Source organism: Platalea leucorodia (assembly GCF_965183815.1).
Source record: "Platalea leucorodia genome assembly, chromosome: 2".
NCBI classification, from domain to species: Eukaryota; Metazoa; Chordata; class Aves; order Pelecaniformes; family Threskiornithidae; genus Platalea; species Platalea leucorodia.
This window is the reverse complement of record NC_138824.1, coordinates 27,179,504-27,204,498: the sequence shown is the minus strand read 5'-3', so window position 1 is coordinate 27,204,498 and position 24,995 is coordinate 27,179,504. Positions and strand designations below refer to the sequence as shown.

The 24,995-nt window shown below is 38.4% G+C and overlaps 1 protein-coding gene across 11 annotated transcripts in view; it reads left to right on the top strand.

The window, feature by feature from the left end:
* Positions 1 to 3,244: 3,244 nt before the first annotated feature.
* Positions 3,245 to 24,995, top strand: part of SUPT20H (SPT20 homolog, SAGA complex component) — a 37,224-nt gene continuing 15,473 nt past the window's right edge. For 5 of the 11 annotated variants that reach the window (XM_082304610.1, XM_082304618.1, XM_082304617.1 and 2 more), the window contains exons 1-15: positions 3,245 to 3,335; positions 4,880 to 4,974; positions 6,196 to 6,231; positions 7,403 to 7,461; positions 7,546 to 7,612; positions 13,843 to 13,969; positions 14,626 to 14,729; positions 15,263 to 15,379; positions 16,047 to 16,100; positions 17,017 to 17,156; positions 18,431 to 18,587; positions 18,673 to 18,729; positions 19,758 to 19,829; positions 20,785 to 20,942; positions 23,602 to 23,634. In XM_082304610.1, coding sequence (XP_082160736.1) covers positions 4,972 to 4,974; positions 6,196 to 6,231; positions 7,403 to 7,461; positions 7,546 to 7,612; positions 13,843 to 13,969; positions 14,626 to 14,729; positions 15,263 to 15,379; positions 16,047 to 16,100; positions 17,017 to 17,156; positions 18,431 to 18,587; positions 18,673 to 18,729; positions 19,758 to 19,829; positions 20,785 to 20,942; positions 23,602 to 23,634 — 1,184 coding nt within the window. In that variant the 5' untranslated portion in view covers positions 3,245 to 3,335; positions 4,880 to 4,971. Of the gene's footprint in view, positions 3,336 to 3,608; positions 3,631 to 4,879; positions 4,975 to 6,195; positions 6,232 to 7,402; positions 7,462 to 7,545; positions 7,613 to 13,839; positions 13,970 to 14,625; positions 14,730 to 15,262; positions 15,380 to 16,046; positions 16,101 to 17,016; positions 17,157 to 18,430; positions 18,588 to 18,672; positions 18,730 to 19,757; positions 19,830 to 20,784; positions 20,943 to 23,601; positions 23,635 to 24,995 lie in introns of those variants that run through there. The other 6 variants (XM_082304614.1, XM_082304616.1, XM_082304615.1 and 3 more) reach the window with 2 other exon arrangements.

The window sequence follows — 24,995 nt, the reverse complement described above, 5'->3', positions numbered from 1 at the left end:
ACGTTAGGCAAGCTGAAACCCACGCACAGACAGGTAGGTTGTGGCCAGATTCTCCAGCCCAGGTATAACCTAACTTGGAGGTGGCACTGTGGGAAGGCTGTAGGCCCTCCAGAGGCTGAGCATAGCACAGGTTACTGCCTAAGACTGAAAAGACATTTCTGCCTTGGATATAAGGTATTTTGGGGAGTCTTCAGGCAGATCATGACTACGCGTTATGCCACGCTTGAGGTTACATCTACTCGTTCCAGCCTGAACTGAAATGGGAAGAAAAGGCACTCAAAACATGAGTCCTGGTGGTACAGGCTAAGAATATAGCTCAAGTGTCATCCTTTCATTTTCTATAGCCAGACAGTAAACAGCTGAGAGTAAAGCAAGAATCTTTTTCACATAATGATGATCTCTTACAAAAATGAACAGGAAAATGTGTCATTAGCTATATTAACTAAGCCTTTGGATAGGAGGTCTTATGAAATGTGCAGCTGTCTTGCATTTATGTTGAAAGGTAGTCCAACTGCCTGCTCAAAGGTGGGCTAGCTTCAAAGTTGGATTGAATCAGCTGCAGAACCGCTGTACCGTGCATCTACTAGGTCCCTGGACAAGTCCAGGAAGAACTGCCACCTGCTCCTGGACCAGGATGGGATCCTGGTCATCTCTTCTTTGGTGTTCAGGAATAATGTGGGCTCCTGACAAACCATTAAAGTAGCTTTTCACATGCTGAAATTAGGTGCCAATCTTGTTTATCCCCACATCTGAAGAACACTGATCTCATCAGAGGTTTTCATTGTGTGTACTGAGAACCCCTGAGAGACTCTAGGCATCATCAGCAATTATGACTTCCAACATTTTGGCTATGCCTTGAGTGTGAAATGCAGAGAGGCTAAGAAGAATCCGATGCTGAAATCAAAACAATGTCAGCACCAACAAGACAGAGTACCTGGCTGGTCCAACAGGAAGCACTCCATCATGGCTCTTTGTCCAGAGCTCCCTGGAGCTCCCTGTGACTAAATTTCCTCAAGTTTTCAAGTCACCCTTTGTTAGGACATGTCAGCACTGCAAGGTTAACAAAGGCATTGAAGGGTAGTGTTAGGTGTGGTCTTTCATATAGGACTGGCTGCTGTATCATGGAGTAGCACACTTGCTCATTGCTATGAACAAATAAATTGTGACTGAGCCAGAAGTGCTAGAAAGGCCTGGGAATAACAGGCAACAAATCGGGTAAGTGCTGTGCCCAGGGACAGTATGTGCAACGTATAGTGTAGATGTGCCTGGGAGAGCTTGGAAATACTTAGACTCAGAATATGGATACTGGGAGCGCATCCCAACCAGGAACCCTCCTGCCAGGGTGCCCGTAGAAGCAACCCAACACAGCACTGTAGGCATCTCATGTGAACCCGGCAGTAGTTTATTTTAGCCACATCCTTTGACTCTCCTGTCCACGCTGAGGAATGATGAATTTAAAATATTTTTTTCCCAATTCTTACAACTTTAGGAATACAAATCCTACTTTAAACTGTTTTCCTAACATGATGATGTTTCAATCCTTTATCACAAAGATATTTTATCAAGTAATCCTGATATTTGTTAATCTGTAACAACATATTATTTAATTTTGCTTACAGACAGATCTGTTCATTGTTACACAAGTATTTGTGAAGAGCAATACAGGCATTATTTAACCTGTCTGGAGGGAGAGGTCACAGTAAATTTCTTCTCAAGTTGCCTCCAATCCCTTTGCTGTTGACTATGTAATTAAAAGAAATTTCCAATATGTACTTGAACATATATATACCAAATCTGCTGTGCAGTTGTGCTTTTTTGTCTATTTTGTCTGATTTCACAGAAAATTAAACATTCCAGAAAAACAAACAAACAAATCCCCAAAAACAGGCAGTCATTTTTTCACTTTATAAACAGAGGGCTTTTAATGCAATTTGAGAATTAGCTTTTATCACTTCAAACTAATGGTTCTTTGCATAATGATCTGATGAATCACCTAGCAGCTCTAGCAAGTTACCCAGAAGCAGCTACTAAAACAGATTACTCACAGTAATTTACAGTTCCTGGTATAATTCTTTAGAATAACTCCTGTATAACTCAAATGGGAATTATGAAAATACAGAGCATTATGATTGAGTAAAATTTACATTCAGGCACCGAGCTGATACTAAGCAGAGCTTCCCCAGCCATGTGTCCACCATACCTTTCCCAAGTAATCCTTCTCTATCCTTGAGTTGCTCTCATGCCACGCAGCACCCAACCTTTCCTCTCTGCCCTCAGGGAAACCAGTTTCTACAGCCTGCAGCTTTCCGGGAGACACTGTCCTGGTTTCAGCTGGGATAGAGTTAATTTTCTTCCTAGTAGCTGGTAGAGTGCTGTGTTTTGGATTTAGGATGAGAATAATGTTGATAACACACCGATGTTTTAGTTGTTGCTGAGTGGAGTTTACACTAGTCAAGGACTTTTCAGCTTCCCATGCTCTGCCAGGTGCACGAGAAGCTGGGAGGGAGCACAGCTGGGACAGCTGACCCAGACTGGCCAAAGGGCTATTCCATACCATGTGACATCATGCTCAGTATATAAGCTGGGGGAAGAAGAAGGAAGGGGGGGACGTTCGGAGTGATGGCGTTTGTCTTCCCAAGGAACCGTTACGCGTGATGGAGCCCTGCTTTCCTGGGGATGGCTGAACACCTGCCTGCCCATGGGAAGTAGTGAATGAATTCCTTGGTTTGCTTTGCTTGTGTGCGCAGCTTTTGCTTTACCTATTAAACTGTCTTTACCTCAACCCATGAGTTTTCTCACTTTCACTCTTCCGATTCTTTCCTCCATCCCATTGTGCGGGAGTGAGCGAGCGGCTGTGTGGTGCTTAGTTGCTGGCTGGGGTTAAACCACGACAGTCACATCAAAAATCTTCAAATATCCTTACGGCACCCTCGAGACACAAGGAAACCTATTCATATCTTCACAGCGGCATTAAACCTTCGGCCTGCAGAGGCATCCAGGCATTCGCTACCGCTCGGATCCCTCCCGCCTGCAGCTGCCGCCCGCCCCCGCCGCCCCTCAGCGCCCAACGGCCGCTCCCGGCGCGAGCGGGGCCTGCGAAGGGGCGGGGCTTAGGGCTTAGGGCGGGACGTCTCTATGGCGACGCCGCGAGTCGCTTCCCGCCCTCACCCTAACCCACCTCGTCGCCATAGCGACTGCCCCCGCCCCTTCCGGCAGCGACTCGGAAGCGGCGGGGCGGAAGCGGCCGGGGGCGCCGCGGTGGGCTGAGGCGGGGGCGGATGAGCGGGCGGCGGGGGCCGCTGTGCGGGGGCCAGGGCCCCGCGGGAGGCCGGCAGGTAACGGCGCTCGGCGTCACGGGTCTCCCCCGCCCGCGCCGGGGAGGGGGCGGTTGGTCGGGCAGTCGGCGGCTCCCTGCGCCCTGGCGGGCCGGGCCGGGCCGGGCCGGGTGGGCCGCGGGAGCTGGGGGCCTGGCCTGCGCCCTTCGGCCCGGCCGCAGCGCGGCCTTGCGGCTTGGCCCGGCCCGGCCCTTTCCGGCCGGCTGCTGCGGTCGGTGGCTCCGTCCGGTCACTCTCCGCCCTCGCAGGTAGGCCCGTCTCCGCGGAGACGGCGGCAGCCCTGGCGGGCGCGGAGGTGCGTTTGGCCCGGCTGGCGGTGCTCGGCGGGGCGGTTACAGCAGGGCCTGTGCGGATCGGGCTCCCCGTCCCTTGCGGGGCTTGCACCTGCGCCTCGCTCGCAGTCGGGCTGGGTGCTCGGTCGGTCTCCGTCTCCTAGGACCCGGCTTCAGCGTGGGCGCCGGCGGGGGTGGAGAGGCTGCTCGGAAAGCAGCCGGCCTGTAGGATGGCACGGCTGGACGCCCCCTAAGCCATCCTTTGCAGGCTCCTTTTCGCCCACCACCTCGCCATCTGCCAGAAGCCAGCAGGTTTCAGCCTTGCGGGGAGCTCTGAGTCATTGTGGTTTTTCTCTAGTTAAATTGGTTCGACGCTGAAACAGCTGAGTAAGGTTTAGGGAGGTGTGAGGTAGCAGGCACATGTCATTTGATATCTAGGAAGGTGTTTACCAAAGCCATGGCTGATGTGGAATGTAGCTGGAACAGAAATATTTCCACAAATTAAAGTTATGTGTGGTGGAATTTCTTAAGTGAATATTTCAAGTATCGTAAGGCACTGTAGCATTCAAATGTGAAGGCAAAATTGACTTGAATTTTCACATCTCCTCATTGGGAATGATGCTAAGGACAGGACTTAAAGATTGGAGGTATTAGCTAGGTTGGTTTGTTTGTTTTTTTTATACAACTGTCTAGCTGAATTTGAAAATGAAAGGGCATAAGGGCATAGTATTTGAGGGCAAGGACATTTAAGGAATATGCTAGTGCTGTGCAAATTTGTAATCAACAGCCTACTGCGAGTCAGTATTAAACTAACATCTTAAAATAGCGCTAGAAGGCACTGCTAGTGGAATCGTTGTCTATGGAAAAATACCTTCATAAAAGCAAAACAAAAAACTTAGTAGTGTATACTAAATGTTATGGCTGCTTGTCATTAAATATTCTAGCCTTCTGTGCATCTGTGGATGTGATGTGTGGGTTGTCTAGGTAGACTGCTGCAATAGAGAAGACTACGTGGCTCTATAATTTCAATTACATGCTTATTGTTACCTTACTATTTGATATAACTAATGTAGAACAATTGTTCAAAGTAGTAGTAGTCATTAGAATAGGAACCTCCACACTGACACTGGAACTTTTTTTGTTTCTACTTTTGGAGGAAAGGATATTATGCAAATGAAATTTAAGTACAATTAACCACTGAAAATGTTGTATTTAAATAAAATGCTTATTTAGTTTCTTAGTGATATTTTTGTCTCCTTCATTTTTTTTCAGTACCCCAAGTGTGACCATAAAATATGATTCTTTGCCTGCTGCACCAAACTTAAGTACTTCTTTTGCCATTTGGTCACCTGGCTTCAACTACAATGGTAAGTTATGATTCAGGTAATATATTTTCAGATCTCTTCACTCTAGTCTGCTAGCTGTCTGGCTGATAAGGAGAGTGCCATTAATGTTTCTCATTTTCGCAAAAAAATTATTTTGCTTGTCACTCTTGAGTTCTGATATTTCTTTTTTTAGGGATGTCTTCCTTCATAGCTTGTAAATACTTCTGAACACTTAGTCACTGTCCAGTGCATCATAGGAGTTATCATATAAAGCTAGTGGTGTGTTTGCAGTCATGACTGGTGTTAGACAGTTGAGTATAAAGTATAAATCCTGCCTCCTCATAGTATTCTTCTATTCACAGGTGGCAATATTGCCATGGATATTTACCTATTGTCAAGCAGTCAGTGAACTGAATGTCTGAAATCATGCAATTATCCACTAGACCTATGTATCTGATGTATTAATAAAAACACCTAAACACTTTAAAATTCTTAGTGTTCTGCAGTGGCAGGTTCTAGTGAGTAATAGCACATCAAGTGCTTTTTCTTTTCCAAGAACAGGTAAGAAATTTTGTATTAGAGACACTGTAGGTGAATGGTAAAAAGCTTGAGTATTTTTGCTGTATATTTCTTTGTTGTTACTTGTAATGGGCTTTTCTCCCCCAAATTCTATTCTAAAGTATGAAATAACTCGTACTGCCATGTATTGGATGTGGTTCATATGCCTTCTGTTCTTTGAGGTTCAAGTAAAGGTATTGCTTTCACAAACAGCTAATAGGGATGGGTTAAACTGAGGAAGCAACACAAGTATATATGTGGGAAGGAGTACTTATTACAAGTGTTACTAAGCTTTACTGAAAAGTGGAAGATTCTCCGAAACACTTCTCTCTATTTTTTGATCAGTGTAGCCTAGATTTTCTACTTGTCATCTCTAATTGTTTTGGTTAATATTTGTTTTTTTGCTTTTATTAGGTGTAATTTCTATTCCTACTTTTAATTCTAATTGCCTTTCATTGTTCTAAGACTTCATAATTTTGTCAAAACCGTGCAAGTGTAGACACTTGGTGGTGGGATTAATTACTGTTGATGCAGTTACATGAGGTTTCACCTGCTAAGTTTAGTATGTGCCAAAGAATGTTTGAGCTCATCTTCTAACTATAAATTCATATTGGTACTAATAGAATTTTTGTAGTGTTTTTTATGTACGAGGATGTCTAAACAGTTAATGCGCTTCCTAAAAAAACCCCTTTGTAATCCTTGCAGCAACAAGCTTTAGAACTGGCATTGGATCGTGCAGAGGTAAGGAGTAGCTGCATTATTTGTTTGCACATAATATATTGGTCTCGCAGTTAAAAAATAACTATTGTATTTTTATATTTTTTCTGAAAAGCAGTGGAGGGGTATGTTATGTAAATATATGTGTATGTATATAAATATTCACCCATACATGTAACACTGGTTTTGCAAAATTCTCCCTAAAGTTGGTGTGTGGCATACTTGTCTCTTATCCATCATACTGAGAACATCATCAGGTGTAATGATGATAGACTATGCAGGACTTCAGTTTTCCCCTGTTAAACCAGTAAATCTGTGTGCTGTGAAATAAGCAGAGCTGTACAGTGGTGATTCAGAGATAGCTGGCAGAAATACATGGTGAAACCCTGTTTGTGTTTTTAAGGGTAGCCCAGTTAGAACAAAGAGGCAAGTGCCTTCACATTCATGTTCTTTCATGCTGACATCTGATATAATGGTTACCTTGAACCCTGTTATGGGAAATATGTTTCTGTGGGAGAACCTCTCTTCAATGAAATTCTGAACTAAGTTGTTAATCAAAATACTTCAGACAAACAACAGAGATTTGAAAAAACCCTGTTAGAATATAAGCTACATTTAATGCAGGGTATCTTTCTTCTTCTTTTTTAATTCAAATATTTAATGTACGTGAATTGTATTTGTAATACACAGCTCTGTAGAGAAAACTAGTGTAAATGCAAGAAACAAGGGGAAAATTAAACTTCCTGAATTTGGTTATGTTGAGGAGTACTTGATTTGTAAATATTGACGAGCCAGTACACACAAATTTGATTGTATCTTAGCATGTTAACTTCAGTACATTACCATGTTAACTTCAGTAGCATTAACTACTAAGTACAGTAGTGTTAACTACTACAGGAGTGTTATTTACTGCTGTAATTACAAAACATGAATGTAAAATCAAGACTTTGTGCAACTCGTGCCATAGCCATGAAATGCTGTGTTTCGCAGCTAAATTGAGATGTGTCCTTGTTGATGACTGTAACATATACCAGATCATGTTTAGTACGCTTCTGAAACAGTCAGTTACCATAACCGTTAGTTACTTTCTGTATCCGTAGAACACTGTCTGGTAATGATCCAAAGTTGCATGGTAGCTAGAATTAACTTTCTTTGTAATATATATGTTATTTTTTGGTTTACTTTTCTCTTCTAGTATATCATTGAAAGTGCCCGTCAGAGACCTCCCAAAAGAAAATATTTATCCAGTGGAAGGTAGTAAGAGTTTCAGTATTTAGCTTTTAAATAGCATTTCTTTGATTTAATTTTGGTTACATTTTAAGTTTTTTTTAATTTCAGAAAATCTGTATTTCAAAAACTCTATGATTTATATATAGAAGAATGTGAAAAAGAGCCTGAGATAAAGGTAAGTGGAAATTGCTAAGAAGCTTTTCATTGCTGTCTGAACGGGCAAGTTCAGAAAATACTTTTTTTATTTCACTTAATTCCTTTGTTCAAAAAGAATAAATTCTGGTTACCGTGGTAGTTACGTAAGGCTAACGCTACAGGAGAAACGATTGCTATGACTTTTGTGGACTAAACCGTGTAATTTAATAGCATCAGCTTAGTTCAGTTTGAAATAAGAACAAGGTGATGGGAGGGCCAATGGCTACCTGGTAACGCTAAGTCTGTTTTTAAAGGTAATAAGGTAGACTGCTGGCAGAGGACTGTAAAGATTGTGCTCGAGATGCTTTTCTATATATGAAAAGAGAGAATTTCAAAAGAATGGTCTAGAATGCAGAGGTGTATCTAACAAGTTTACTAGATAACAGTACTATTAAAATAACTGAGTGATATAATATGAATAATAAGCCCTAGACTGGCTTGAGTGACATGTTCATTCTGACTTAATCCTGCGTCACTGAAGTCAGTTGTGGTCAAGTTCAGGGCCAGTGTCAATGCCACATGCATTGTTGTCAGTATGACTGTTTCAGAACCAATTGCTTAGCATAACTGCCATGGCAAAAATGCAGAGAATTTTTTAGACTCTGTGCTTTGTTGTAAATTCAGATTTATTTCTCTAACTGATGAACTACTAAGGTGTTCTGTGAAATTTTTTCATAACATTAACAAAGAAGCTCAAACAGGCTTAGTGATGATAAATCTAAGGTGTAAAAGGCACAAGCTATTTTGCTAAACTGTGAATATCAAATGGAATGAGAATAAGCGTGGAATCTGCTGTATTGCTGCTTCCCAAGGAAGTAAAAACCCATGAGAAGACAAATGGGAATGAGAGATTAGTTACTGAGCACCTGTAATTCTTTTTCATCATTCAGATGTAATTAGTTTTCTTTAGCATATGATTCAAATCACAAACCTGAGGTGTTAAGCAAATTACAGACTTTAAAAGATTAAAATGTCAATAGTGAATGAGTAACAAGATATTTCAGCAGCAGGGAGAAGGTCAGGCTTGCTAGACTGGAATCTGGAAAAAAGGTAGGATTTCAATGCAATAGTTGTTGCTAAACTAGAAGGCAGTCGCCAAACTTACCCAACTGTCATAAAATAAAATAAAACTGTAATAAAAAATAAGTGATGAAGAGAGTTATAACATCACAGTAGATCAAGTGAATTATTGCTGATCTAGATTTGAGTAAAAATTTAAGTTCTTTATTGAAGAATTGGAAGCTTATTATGATAGAAAAATTTGTATTTAGAGCCCTTATTCACTGAACTCAGATGTGGACAGTTAACAGATATCTTGATCTTATGTTATGGATTGTAATTATTGAAAATGAGAAGCTCAAAGATCAAGGTGCAAAGGTTAGAAGATAATGCTATTGTGAAACTTCATCCATGAGCATAGGGCTGCTTACTTGTCTTTTAATTTGCACAGTAAAACTGAAGAAGGAAATAGTATTCTGACTAGAGTTTGGCCAATGTCTTGAATGTAACTTAAAGGTTTTAGTGTACAGAACTGTCAAAGTTGCTATGAAAGTACTGTACCATTTTGATGGTACAAGTTGTAATTATGTTGTCAACTCAGAAGCAATTTTTAAATTGACACTGAATATTATTTTTCAGTCTTAACTTTCTCCCTTTATCTTAGCTCTTGTAATACTGCATCTCTGCCATGTTCCTGTTTTCTACCCTGCAGTTTACTTGGTCATATCCTTGTTCTTGGTGTTCATAGGGAAGACCAGATTTTCCACAATAACTCACAGAGGACTAATTAATTATTCATCCTCTATTAGTCCAGTCTGCCCAGCTTCATTACTTCTCAGCGTCTCTTCTATTTGTGCATATGCACACTAGAGGGAGAACTGACTATGTTGAGGTGATTATCTAGAGCAATTTGTTTCATTTGGACTCTTGTGTGCAGTGTTCCTGTACCTAAAAGTTGAAAGAAATAAAAATCAAAACAATAATTTCGGAAGCAGTCTTAAAAATGAATGTGGAAACAGACCTGGTCTGTGGGCTGGAAGGATCTGTGCTAGGCAGGTAAACCCAAGGGGCTCTACTACAGAAAAAAAATACCAAAAATCACTGATCAGTCGCCCATTCTCAATTGGTGCTTTCTGACAGCTGCACATGGTAGCACCAGTGTGCAAGCATGAAAACATCTCAGAGTAATTAAAGTTTTAGAACACTGTTAACGAAAGTCAGTTGAGTTCCATGTTGAACTAGTGCAAAAATAGTAAAGCACATATCTGCTACTTTGCTGTAAAAGTGCTTCTAAGAGGTACACTGGTAGCTGTGGGGAATAAGTAGTTACGACACATGAATAAACCAAGTGGTGCCAGATAACAGTGGGGGTTTTTTGGTTTGGTGGGATTTTTTGTCCTTCATTAATCTCTAATGGTGACGAATGATATGCAGGGTTGGATGTATTTGCAAAATTGTATAAAACATCGTTTTGCATGCATCTTTCTGTTCTTGAAGAAAATATAACTTGCATGTGTAAGGTGAGGAAACGATTGTAAGAATTCACTTTAAAGTAAAACTAACCTCATTAGGGTGAACCGAGCAGACTTTGTTCAGACCACAGTATTCCTGAAGTTTGATCTGCAAAAACCTACCTTCGGTGTTACTTATGAAACACGTTTTCTTGCCTCCGCTACAAAGGCTGCATGGCCCTGTCTTTATGACCTGCATTAATACTAGTCTCTACTAGAATGGCAGCCCGAGATTGACACAGCCAGTTATATCCTAGTGGAAGTATACTTAGTTATGAGTTGCAGTCTTCTCTGAGGATCTGATTTCAGTTCAGATAGGTCACAAATGTCTTTAGGCTTCAGTTTTTTCCTTGTATTTTATAACCAAAAAATTATGCTTCCTCAAGTTGTTTTATCGAGTTGGGTTTTATTTTTCAGTCAATAGATAAAAAACTCCGCTTTGCTTTTTCTGCTTCCTGAAAGAACAATGCTTAGCATTAGCATTAGTTAGTGTATCTTCTATGCATCATAAAGTGGTGCTGGGATTAATGAAATGTGTCCAAAGTCAAGGGAAGAACCTGGGGTGGTTGTTTTAGGTTTCCATTTCACAGAGATATAGTAAATAGCTACAAGAACTTTTTTTATGGAAGTGATCTGTTTATTTTATGTTTTTTGACCAACTTTTCAGTCATAAAGGTAAATGGGGAAATCGATTTAAGATTCTACAGTGAGGGACAAGAAGAGCAGTCATGATAAAGATAAAATCATAATTTTGTGTAATACCAGTGCACAGTTGGAGGAGTAGGTATTAAAATTAACATTTCACGCGTAGCCAAGAACAGAGCAGTAACAAACAGCATAAAATTACTACTTCAATCTCGTTAGGCAGGAGTACTCAGTATTCTTTATTCAGTGGTAGTCATCAGAAGTCACTGGGAGTGAAAGGAAGCACCTGTGCCTTCTCTGTGCCGCTTCGCAGCCATCGCGCAGTCACTGCGGTGTGTGTTCAGGAGGGAGGAGTGCCGCTTTTCTGTGGATGAAATCAGAGAGGGTTAGGAGTTTTAGCTGATGTAACAGAGCAGTATAACTGGCCTGGATGCTTGGTATTTGAACTCTTGCAATATACTGTGATGAACGCTTAAGAAATGTAATACACCTCAGGCCACTTCTTGATCTTTAAAGTCTTTCCAGACAAGACCTGAGCTAACACTTAATATCAGCTCTGAGCTAATACCTCTAATGGCCAGCTCAAAGGAGAAAGCTGATTTTTGTAGTCAGAAAAAATTTTCATGCTTAGTGAAATGTAACTTTACCTGCTTAATGAAATGTTTGTACTTAAAATGCTAACTTACTCCCATGTCTTAGAGAGGCTTTATATTTTAAAATGTGCTTAGAATTTGTCTTCAGAAGTTCAGGTCATATGAATGCAGCGTCAGAAATGTTCTTAGGTCTGTGGTGTTGGCCCCTCCTCTTTCCTTTACCCTGTCTTCCCCCTTGCAACATCTTAACCCCCAAAAAAATGAAACAAGCAAAAAAAACCCAAGCCATAACTGGCCAGCTACTATTGAACAAAACCTAAAAATTAAAAAATAAAACTAACATATCATTCACCGAATAAATTTAAATTAGAGAGTGATGTGATTAACTAAATTTAATTACATTTACAACTGAATTACCATTATATATTTTACTTATGAATTGTTTAAGGAGCAGAGGCCTTCCATAAAAATAAATCTCATGGCTGTTTCTTGCATGCATAGACAAATTTCTGGGGGAAAAAAGATTGTTTATTTAAAAATTCTATGAGTGGTTACTAGTTAGTATACATTATTCAGTGCCTGTATTTTGGATGGAATAATGCCCTTAATTGAATGATCCTTTTTCTTCAGCTCATGAAAATAGTAAAGTTGAATTGGAAATGTTAACAGTATTATTAGTAACAACTTCTAGAAACAATATGAATTCTGTCCCAATGATAGAGGAATTGAATTGTTTTTATTTTTTTTTATTGCTTTGCTTTTTTATTTTTAAATATAATTTTAGTATAAATAATTAATTTCTTCTTAACCTCTCTTACATAACATGATGATCCTTTTTTGAATCAACTCTTACAGAATTCTTATATTCCTTTCTGTCCTCCTAATGCCATTGCATAACTAAATATGAAAGTATTAATCTATCCAACACTGAAAAAAGAACTTTTCCATTAAAAGATGACAATATCTCAGTTCTTAAGAGATGTCAGAGTAGTTGAGTGTTGACTTCGCTTTCGAATGGCAATTACTGTACCCCAGGCTACTTCATACTGTGTCTAAGTGAAAGCCCGACGGCTATGTCCCCTAATCAGCAATGTGTCTGAAAAGTGAAGCAGCGCATGTGCAGTCTCTTGTTGTGGGCTCGATGCGGGGGCGGTTAATAGGAGTTTTAACTGCAGAAGGTTTTGCATAACAGGCTGCATCACCAGAGTCCTGTATGAGGAATTGGCTTTCCTGAGTAGTCTCTACCTTTACTGTGGCCATGACATGTTTTCCCCCATTCTCCCCTGCTCTTTCAGTTCTTTCCCCATTAATTCTTCAGGATTTCTGTGCTACTTTGTCCTTTTCTTTGTGTTAGTTTTCACAATTTCTAAACTGTAAAAGGCAGTAGGAGGTAGTCACCATTATTCATGACGCATGGAGAAGAGTTAACTTTGGGCAATGGTTCCAAAACTACATAGCAGCAGATGACAAAGATTTTCTTCCATTTTCTCTGCATATCTGTTAAAATGATCTGATGGATTATATTGCTGTGGGATTTGGGGGTTTGTTTTCAGTACTTTTCTCTTAGGAACAGTTCCTCTACAAGTAATGATTCTGCTTTCTATCTTCCCAATATCTCTGGAAAGATAAATTTGTTCAAAAAGAGATGGCCCACTACTATTTAGTTGGGTGTATGTGAAATGATTAGTTGAGCAGTCTGAGTGCTAGGGTTAACTTCCAATGAATGGCTCTGCCCAGACCTGGTATTCAGCCATGAAATCTGCTCTTCAACCAGAAGGTGTAAAATTATCTGAGGTTTAGAATTCATTGTTTTAAGTTCTCAGGGGGCTTTTAAAATGTTTAAATTTGTAGGATGTACAGGTCTTTGAAACATACTGATTAATTTTAAAAAACTGTTATATGTGGAAAAGATCATTCTTACAATTAAAGAAGCTGCAGAAGTCTCTGCAGCTCCTGGATCAGATTTCAGCAAATACAAACAAAGCAATGCAATTAAGAAAGCTTCCAAATGCTGTAATTCAATATTTTAATCATGGAAAGAAATAATCTGCTTCTGCTAGGAATATTTGAAAGTACTAAATATTTTGTTGTTGTTGTTATCAAACAATGTATAGTGTATAAATGATGGTATAAATGATGCTTATAGAAATGATACAAATAATAGTGCGCTGTATGTTTACAACATCGTAGCATAGGTTGTGTTGTCTGTGGACTTATAATTCAAGTTGTTTTTTTTTTTAATTTAAATGAGTTTTTTTAAAAAAAATCTGTGTGTGTAAGTACGTATAATAATACATAATGAATATACTCTACTGAATACAGTCCAATTAAGTTTAACTGGGCTTGTTTGGCTATATACTTCAACATTAATCTAAACAGTACTCATATTCTAGCAATGGTTTTTATTGCTACTAATTACTTGATAGTATTATGTTCATAAGCAATGTTTACTTTTAAAGCAGAAGCTGAGGCGAAATGTGAATTTACTTGAGAAGCTGGTTATGCAGGAGACGTTGTCATGTCTGGTAGTGAACCTCTATCCGGGAAATGAGGGTTATTCACTTATGCTCAGGGGAAAAAATGGCTCAGGTAATATTTTTGCTATTTATTTTTAAAAATGCTCAGAATGCTCTGTGAATAGTTGGAATGTGTTGTTGCTTGCATTTAACTATTTCACTTCTAACATAATCCCTTGTGGACAAAAAAAAAAAAACCAAAACCGACATTGTACTTGAACTAAAAACTTGCATAAAGCTGTGAGGTGCTCAGAAATGGTCTCTAATGGTACAGCAAAAATCAGTAGATATGAGTCTTTTTGATAGCCTTCTGTTCTTTTATTTCCCCTTGGCTTCTTGAGTTGCTTATCTGAGTTTCTCTCACTTCAGACTCCTGTCAAATTGTTTCTTTCACTGCTTCCTAAATCTAGGTCTGACTAAAGACATCTGTGGTCCAGTTTAGTTGCATCTTCATGACACTGGTACTGCAATGTGCAATAAGAGCATACAGTATATCAGCTGGGAGTAAAAATTTCACCCCATTGAGCTATAAAGGCATGTTGCCTTTTGGCACAATAAGAGCAAAATCAAGCTCTGGCAACAGAAATGGATGTAAAAAATTAATACCATGCAAAAAAATTGCAGGTTTGGATAGGTTTCTGCAGGCCCTGCTTTTTCCTGTGGCAAGCTTTTAGATTTCACATTGTTAAAGTTTGAACTTGAAAAGCAATATGTTTTGTTTAAATTCAGATTCTGAGACCATTCGGCTGCCTTATGAGGAAGGAGAGCTGCTTGAATATTTGGATGCAGAGGAGCTACCACCTATTTTGGTTGATCTTTTAGAAAAATCTCAGGTTTGAAAGTTTTGTTTTCAAAAAGAACTTATGTTTTGTGCCCAGATAGACCTTGGTTTTTTGAATGCTTCACATAGGTGATTCCAACCGCAAGACTTTAAAACACTTGTGCATTTGGAACTGTAATATTTAATGCCCCAAATAAGTATTTTATTGAGATATAGGAAAAAAATAATAAATATTGGGGAGAAAGAGGTAGAAGAGAGATTGCTATGGTTAATGCTGCCAAACAACTTCAACTCTGTGCTCTAGCAAAATATCCTTTGTTCTTTGTCATTATGAAATATTTGACATGGGAATTTCTTAAAACTACATTGCAGGCTTATGAAAACACTATATTTGAAGCGTGTATTTTAGGTACGTCTAGGTATGTAGTAAAGACCACAGGTCTGACAAAATTAGTGATTAGTTTTATTCATAGTATCACTGAATAGTATATGATATACAACAAATTTCTTTTTGGAGGCAGGGGCTGAGGCAGATTGGTAAATACTTGGTTTTTTTACAAGTAGGGTTTTTTTTGTTTCAACTAGGTTAATATTTTTCATTGTGGATGTGTCATAGCAGAAATACGTGACTATAGGCAGTCTGGTAATATGAAATCTCCAACATACCAAAGCAAGCACATTCTTTTGCGTCCTACAATGCAGGTAAGAAGTGTTTTAAGTCATTCCTCACTGTTACAGTAGTTCCTAGACTGGATATGAGCTATTACATAACATATGTGTTATGCTTTAACCCGGCAGGCTGCTAAACAAGTGTTCATTACTCCCCCTGCCCCTCAGTGGGATGGGGAGAGAATCAGGGGGGGAAAAAAAAAAAAAAAAGTCATGGGTTGAGATAAACACAGTTTAATAGGACAGAAAAGGAAGGGAAGATAGTCATAATAACAATGATAAAAGAATATACAAAATAAGTGATGCACAATGCAATTGCTCACCACCTGCCGAACGATGCCCAGCCAGTTCCCGAGCAGCAGTTGCCGCCCCCCAGTTTATATACTGAGCATGATGTCACATGGTATGGAATAGTCCTTTGGCCAGTTTGGGTCATCTGTCCTGGCTGTGCCTGCTCCCAATTTCTCGCTGGCAGGGCATGGGAAGCTGAAAAGTCCTTGACCAGTGTAAGCACTACTTAGCAACAACTAAAACATCAGTGTGTTATCAAAGTTGTTCTCATCCTAAATCCAAAACACAACACTATACCAGCTACTAGGAAAAAAAAAAATTAACTCTATCCCAGCTGAAACCAGGACAGTATGTTAAAAAATCTTATTATTTAGTCAAAAGCTAATTACCATTATGTCTTCTTCCTCAGACTTTAATTTGTGATGTGCATTCTATAACAAGTGACAACCACAAATGGACACAGGTGGGTTAGCCGTTATTTTAAAACTTTACACTAATGCAGTAAATACACAATAAATAACAATTTATTTAAATTATTTATTTCTTTGTTTAATAAAATCTGATAAGCAAAACTGATTATGTTTTTCATTGATTCAAATTGTCAGTGATGTGCATAGTGCTGCATGGGATGCACTCCAGAGAGCTGCCAAATTAACTTGTTAATAGCATTTTCTCACAAGATGCCATAGAAAACAATAGGATTTGCTAAAAGTTTTGTAGAATCAGACCTTAATTTTTGGTAATGCAGAATGACAGTATTGGAGTTACTCTAACTAGTTTACTTTACTTCATTCATCTTCAGCATACGTCCCCAGAACAGCAGTTGGAGTGTAATGACACAATTGCTCCTCTAGCATCATTTTGCTGTTGATACAGTTACAGTAAAGAGGATCCCAAGTAACTATGGTTGTACAGTTATAGTTAAATGCTGAATAGCATGGTGTACTTGATGTGCTCGTTTGTATTTGAGCCACAATCATGCTCAAATCCATTTCAAATGGTAATCTAAAGTCCCAGGTAGGTCATCTTTATGGCACTGATTGCTAGTCTGTCAGTATAAATCACTGACAGAAAATGGATTTCATTGCCACTAGTACTGTGTTTAAAACAAACAAACAAAGAAAACACAAACAAACAGAACATGCCTTCTGCTTTTGAGAAGGATTTAGTTTCCTATTGGAAACCCCACCCAAAGCTCTGTAACTCATAACAGTGGCTAGTGATACTTAACTGTTGAATATTTTCTTTTGTTCAATATCCACACGCAATTTTTTCAGTTTTCTTTAAGATAATGTGCGCATATGTGTAGGTATATATCAACTTAATTAGTGTAAAAGTTTTCATATTTTTACCTTCATTAATGGCTGTGTATATTACAGGAGGACAAACTCCTACTTGAGAGCCAACTTATTTTGGCTACAGCAGAGCCTTTGTGTCTTGATCCTTCAATAGCAGTGACCTGTACTACAAACAGACTCCTGTACAACAAGCAGAAGATGAATACTCGTCCCATGAAACGGTAATTTTCAGTGTGAAGAATGTTGAGACTTTCTTTGAAATTTTATGAAGTGTTTCAAAGAAAAATATAAGCAACGCTGTATGTGAAAATTTTGCTTCTCATATGCAGTGCTCAAACTAATATCTACTTAAATATTAGGAATATGAGGAACAGTCAAGACATTATATCTTAAGTGCTCAATATTGTAATGTATTTCAACTAGTGGTAGATACTGTAATATGCTTATTTTTGTATATCAAAAGAATGTGTATATATATTATTTTCTTAACACAATACGTTATTGCAGTTTTAATTTTGTCCTTTTTTTGCATAATTCAGAGGTAAGCTGAATCAAATGGCAGCTCAGTAATGGAAAGTATATAAACAGGTATCTTGCATATTGGTCTCTGATTTGTTAAAAGCTATGTACAAGTTTAACCTTGAGTGAGGAAATGAAGGGATTTATTTATATGCTTGATGTTTAGGCTAAGCAGAAGTGTAGGCATCTTAGAATCTTAGAAAAGTTAAAAGTAATGTGGAATGCAGTATATACAAAAAGTTGGAATTGTTTCAATTTTGTGCATGGTTGTTCACTTTTTTCCACAAAAGCTTTAAATGGTTCATATTTGTTCTACTAAAAGAGTTTCATTCACTCTGTAAAATGAAAATGTACTAATGGCCTGTCAGAATTACTGAAATATTTAAAACTAGATTTGCATTGAAATACTATGCTAATGTACAACCAGTGGTAATGTCTAGAAAAGTATAAATAGTGAAATTGATCAAGCTGTCCTTAAAATTAGAGCTTGGTGGTCAGCAAACTTTCCACTAGAAAAATAGGCAAAGGTGTTAAATGATGTCCAGAACAGCATTAATGTGTCAGTGGGTTTGGCATGAGACCAAGAATGGAGGGTAGTGACTGTGTTTATGACTTTACAATTACATAAGCAATATGTAAATCTTTCGACAGAACTGAAATCTATGATAATACACAAATATTTTAAGCTTGGCAACTTTTCGGTTAGTTACTCATTTTGACAATGTACTTCAATTATGCATTTCAAAAGTAACCCCATTCTTAGTGCTGAAACATGTGAACAGAATACTAGTATTTTTTGAAAATATTAAATCAATAGTTTGAGTTGTACAGTGTAATCCAGAATAGCAATTTTAAATTAACATTTCAAAACCTGTTTTTCAGTCTCAGTGTAAGTAGCATTTCCCTGCATAATTTTTGTGTTTGTGGGGAATTTAATTTTGATGCTTTTACAAGCTTATCTGTCATTTTACCATAGGTGCTTCAAAAGGTACTCAAGGTCGTCTCTGAACAGACAGCAGGAAGTAGCTCACTATTCAACTCCACCTCAGCTCAGACTACTTGACTACTTACAGAAAAGAAAGGAGAGGAAAGGAGCCCAGCAGTATGACCTCAAAATTTCTAAAGCTGGAAATGTAAGTGTTCGAGCCATAAGTGGGTATACTTCTAACTATTTATTTAAAACTTTTAATATATTAATATTGCTTTTTCATCTTCCAGTGCGTAGATATGTGGAAACAGAACCCTTGCTACTTGACTGCACCTTCTGAAGTGGATGTAAGTCCAGTTGTTACCATTAGCAATTACTAGCAATTGTATTGAACATTGTATTGTATGAAGAAGTGACTAAACAGTATCCAGTATCAACGAATGACCTTTAAAAAGTGGAAGTGACTTTAACGTTTAAAATTATTTTTCTGTACTATAAAGTATAAACAAGCTAAACCACATTGGAATACATTGCAATTGTAACATGATAGTTTGGATGCAAACAGACCTTTAGTATTGTTCATATGTGGGTTCAACGAGCACATGTCTATTTGAAGTTGTCTGATAATGTAAAAAATAGAAAAAGAAATGAGGTAAGGAAATTACTTAAAAATTAGTCACTTCTCAGCTTGGTAGAAATCCCTGGGTTTTGACATGTTATGATACTATGGGACGTAATATTTTCAATAGTTTATTTTTTTTGTATGAGAATTCTAGTTGGGAATTCTTCTGATCACTCCGTGTGTATTCTTCTCTCAGGGACATTCATGTTCTCAGTTTCTGGCACTGCCAAAACACATACTACTAGCATACAGAAGGCACTCAGTAGACTAGACAAGATTGTAGCTTTGGACTTAAAAGGGCTGGCAAGAGTGTGCATTACATGTGAAATGATGCTTTAAGTTTGTACAAACCTTCTCTCCCTTTTCACTTTGACAGTGTTGTACCTGACCTAATCAGAGTCTTTAGGTATTACTGGTATTGTCAATTTCTTAACCATTCCACACTGCTGGCAGTGATTTCAATCCGTAGTCTTAAGCCATGTTTCACACTTTCATTAAGTTTAACATAGCAAATGTGGTGTAACAGAATAAATGTAAAGTTCTGAAGGTTCTCCAATTCACTTTTTCTGAATGCACAACGCAAAGGGGGGATGCTGTACAAATTATCAAGCTATCCTTGTCTGTTTCTGGCACTCACTTTTAAAGACTATCATGTTAGCCACTGTTAAAAACAGGAAACTGTGCTAGATTGACTTTAACTCTGGCCCAATATACTGTTGTTCTTTCTTTTCTGGTATCTCCATTTTCTTTAAGGTGGAAAAATATGCCAAAGTGGAAAAGTCTATCAAGCCTGATGACTCACAACCAACTGTCTGGCCAGCCCATGTGAGTACTTTAGACCTTTGGCCAAACTTCTCTGTCTCTAGTTAAAATGCCTCTTATTTCCACAAAATCTAAGTAATGTGGGAATTGTCTTCCCTCCCCCAATTTAATTAATCTTCCATGTGTTATATAGACACAGAAAGATTACCACAGATACTTGTAATTTCATACAGCGCAGCATGCATGCGATCAGTTTTGTAATTTCCTCAGGTTTTCCAGAAATACAAGGAAAAGCAACTTTAACCTCCCAAGTAACATGGACTGTTGCTGCATAGTAAAGAAAGTGTAATAAGTTACAGAGAGCAGTACTCTGCTCAGCAAATGGCTTTCTTCACTCAGATACTCAAAAATTGATGGAAAAGAGCTTCTGTTAAAATGAAAATGTTAAATGTTGAAAGAGATTAAGTAATAGTAAATACCTCTTACAAAAAGCTCTTTCTGCAATGTTTAAGTTGAACCTTAAGATTCTTGGCACAAATTACATTATTTGATAAGAAGTAGTCATTTAATATAATTGGCCATAAATCAGTTCATAATATCTTGCCTCTGAAATTACAAAGAATTAATCTTCATTAACAAATGTCTTTGTAGTTTCATATTAGCAAGAAGTAATACTTTTCCAGAGAACTTAATCTTCATCTCTAACATTTTACTCGGAACACTTCTTTTGCATTGTCATAATTGATATAAAACTTTCTATATATATTTACGCAGTCTGCCTTTCCATATCTAACATGATTGTTTAGGGTTTGCAATATTTTTTTATTTTTAAGATATAATAAACTTTTTTCCCTTCATCCCTTTAGATAATTTCTTCTCAAATCACTTTCATTTTAAATAATGCACCCCTTCTTATAGCATTTTTCTTACTGTATTGTGTAGAACTGGCATATTTTACTAGCTGTTTCTGTTATCACTTGTTTAAGACTTATTTGGTTATTTTCTTATGTCTTTTTAGGAAATAAAAGATGATTACGTGTTTGAATGTGAAGTTGGTAATCAGCTTCAAAAAACAAAACTGACCATTTTTCAGTCTCTTGGCAATCCCTTGTACTATGGTAAAATCCAGACGCTCAAAGGTGATGAGGAAAATGACAACCTATTAACTCCATCACAGTAAGTTGCATGTTCTTTTTAAACTGTGCTATGATCTGACAGATGAAGGAAGACAAACATTACTTAATCATTTTCAGTCATAAAAATACTTTAGAGCTAGCAATCTGGTCTAAGAGTTTTGTTTGAAAAACTTTTTTTACCAAAAAAACCCAAAATGTGTTCAAGCAACCATCATATCTTAAATGTACTTTTATGTTAAATCTGTATGTTCTTTTACATTAAAGTTATGTTGTGTAAAAAAAAAAAAAAACAAACAAAAACAAAACAACAAAAACTCAACAACAACAAAAAAAATCCAAAGCACCAAAAAAAACCCCAACCAAAAAAAACCCACGAACAACTCAAATTGTGGAGACACTGTGAGACATTGTTAGCACTCTTTTTCAGTGTTACTCATAATTTTGATTGTTGTCAAAATTTGCCTGATGCTGTGAAAACATAAGTAGTTAATTATGTTTACCCTTATGCAAAGAAATTTAGGCTAAATAAATGATAAAGAAAAACATGAGCTCCTAAGAAGCTTCTTCATTTTGAATTGTTTTGGATCTGCTGTTGTTGACTGTGGTTCTACAAAGATTCTCTGTTCTTGGCTTTTTGTTGTGTACACCAGATTTTTTGCATGGAGGAACCTGTGCAGCAGAATAGACCCTATAAATTTCAGTAAGGCAAGGAGCTGTGAGCCTGAGCAAACTTTAGTTCTGTTAATGAAGGCTATTTTTATTGTCTAGTATGTAATTCCTATCTTATTTTTTATTAAAATCTTAAAATCTTCTTAATACTCAGGATGTTTTATTCCTAGACTGAGCTATTTACTGTTTCTTTCCATACTGTCGTGGTTTAACCCTTGCCGGGTGTTGGGGGGTGTTGGTTGACAGCCGCCTGAACATGAGCCAGCAGTGTGCTCAGGTGGCCAAGAGGGCCAATGGCATCCTGGCTTGTATCAGGAATAGTGTGGCCAGCAGGACCAGGGAGGTGACAGTGCCCCTGTACTCAGCACTGGTGAGGCCACACCTCAAATACTGTGTTCAGTTTTGGGCCCCTCACTACAAGAAGGACATCGAGGTGCTGGAGCGTGTCCAGAGGAGGGCAACGAAGCTGGTGAAGGGTCTGGAGCACAAGTCTTCTGAGGAGCGGCTGAGGGAGCTGGGGTTGTTTAGTCTGGAGGAGGCTGAGGGCAGACCTTATTGCTCTCTACAGCTACCTGAAAGGAGGTTGTACTGAGGTGGGGAGGTCAGTCTCTTCTCCCTAGTAACAAGTGATAGGACGAGAGGAAACAGCCTCAAGCTGTGCCAGGGGAAGTTTAGGTTGGATATTAGGAAAAACTTCTTCACTGAAAGGGTAGTTGGGCATTGGAACAGGCTGCCGAAGGAAGGAGTTAAGTCTCCATCCCTGGAGGTATTTAAAAGATGGGTAGACGTGGTGCTTGAGGACGTGGTTTAGTGGTGGACTTGGCAATGATAGGTTAATGGTTGGACTCGATGATCTTGAGGGTCTTTTCCAACCTTAACGATTCTATGATTTTATATGGTATGGAATAGCCCTTTGGTCAGTTGGGGTCAGCTGTCCCAGCCGGGTCCCCTCCCAACTTCTTGTGCACCCTCAGCCTACTCGCTGTTGGGGTGGGGTGGGGTGAGAAGCAGAAAAGGCCTTGACTCTGTGTAAGCACTGCTCAGCAGTAACGAAAATATCCCTGTGTTATCAACACTGTTTTCAGCACAAATCCAAAACATAGCCCCATACTATGAAGAAATTTAATTCTGTCCCAGTCAAAACCAGCACACAGACTTAGTACTGATCTTCTGGTACAGCAGTGCTACCTTACAGTTGTGTAATAAGGCTGTGAATTAAAAGGTTTTATAGGTGTTAGATGCCTGGGCTTTTTTTGGAAATCACTGCTCTACTCCATTATTTTTAAGACATTACGAGTTGAAGTTCATAAAAATTTGGGTAGTTCCTCATTAGAAACTATGTCATATGAAGTAAAAGGTGCAGAAGACGGTTTTGTTGTTATGCTGTAATATAAAACAATGCTTTTTTTTTTGAGCTGGAGAAACAGAGAAAAGGTCTGTAGTGTTTTTTAAAAAAAAAAAAAAAATCACTGAAGTAGTAAGTTTGCAAGCCATAAGTATTATGCAAAAGAGAAATGCTTATTTAGGAGCTCTGGAAAATCATGAGGAATCAGAATTTGTGTAACTGAAATCAAACAATGGAAACTAAATGTTTGTTATATTACAGGTAGGGCTGTTTTTGACATACCCACAGGACACTTATGGTTATATTTCAGTGTGAGCATATTGATATGTTGATTTATACATAACTTTTTCCTTGTACTTTTTACAGTAGCAATTCTGTAGCAGTTATTTACTTCCTTTTTGTTTGAAAGTATAAAATACAAAACTTCCATATTCTGGCTTCTGCTTTGTTGGCAATTTACTCTTAAAGGAGACCTTATTAGACGATGCGTATATTGTGCATATATAGTTATGAAGCCAAGTTTGTATTTGAAATACTAAATAATACACAGTCCATTAAATGAATACAGTATCTCTTGTATTTTCAGCAGGTCTGAAAAAGGAGCAGCATTTGTATTTGAAGTTTTGTGACATGTTCTTCTAGTCCAATTCATGACTGAAAATGTGTTATACGTTTTACATTTCAGGTTCCTTATTGGTTCGAAGACTGATGCTGAAAGGTAAATTAATATACTATATACAACCATTTGGCTTCATGCCGTATAATGAATTTTGTTCCTTTTAGCCATTATGACTGTTAACGTTGTGCGTATGGAAACAGATGCAGAACAGATGAGGAAAATAAGAGGAATCAATCATCATATCAAGAAGTAGGATATAGTGTGCAGTTTCTATATTTAAGAAGCAAGGAAGAATAGAGGAAAACAAATGTGTGTATACAGCTTGTCCCACCACCTAAATTTTTGTTAGACCATATTGTTACAGTTATTTGCACAATTGTTCTTGATTCTGATCTGATCTGGATTCTCTCAGTGCCAGGAGGCACACAAGGCGCGAACATCGTTCTTCCACTTCGATCGGTCTGCGGCTGCGTGCTCTGGAGTCCCAAGGGCCACAGCGCAGTCTTCTGTTGTTTTTTTCCTCAAGACATGACCGATCCAGCTCCATCTCCTCCTCCTCACTTCATTACTGATGTTCTCCATCTCTGAGTTGATGCTCGTCGTTTCTGCAACCTTTTTTTTTTTTTTTTTTTTTTTTTTTTTTTTTCTCCCCGGGAGGAGGTAGTTGGCCTCCTGCCCAACCCCCATGACTTGGAGGGCCAGTGATTTTTCTGTCAGGGTGGCCTTCCCTTAGGCAGCGTTGGTTCGCGGCACCTTCTTCAATTTTATCCGGTGCACCCTCCAGAGAGGGATCCCCTATCCACCACCCAGGGGACGCGCCTTCTAGCCGTGCAGCCCCAGCCAAAGGATTCTTGATTACATAGGCAATAATAACATTCCGAGAGCACTTAGCAGGAATTTCATCTTGACATTTTGTATGGGAAATTAGCAATCATGGAAATTGTTCATTTGAACTTTAAATGTAATCTGGGACTTGTATATATACAACTTATTTTTGTATGTTGTACATTACTTGATTCAGCTTTCTTAGAGAAGCAAGTAACAAAACAGTTTTGCAGTATATGTTAGTTGTAGAATGATTATGAGCAGCAATTCCGGCATAACTGAGGCAGCAAAATAAGTATTTCTTCAAATGTTTGTCAGTGTGCCTCACATCACAGTACCTGTGTTTCTTCGTGCATATGAGCACAGAACCTTTAAAAAGCAATCTCTGTCAAAGCCAGTTGTGTTTTTCTGCCTTCATAGGAGACCTCAAGGTGATGTACATGCCATAGCTCTTACCCCCCCACGCTCTTCTTATGTGCTTGGCAGGGAGATGAGTCCCTGGTTTCATCAAAAATCAATAATGATGTTCTTTGTTTTAATAGATAATTTTGATCAAGAAACTCTTTGCTTTCTCCTGCCTCCATTGTGCTCACAGAGACTTTTTATGTTTGTGCTGTAAGCTGAATTGAGGGATT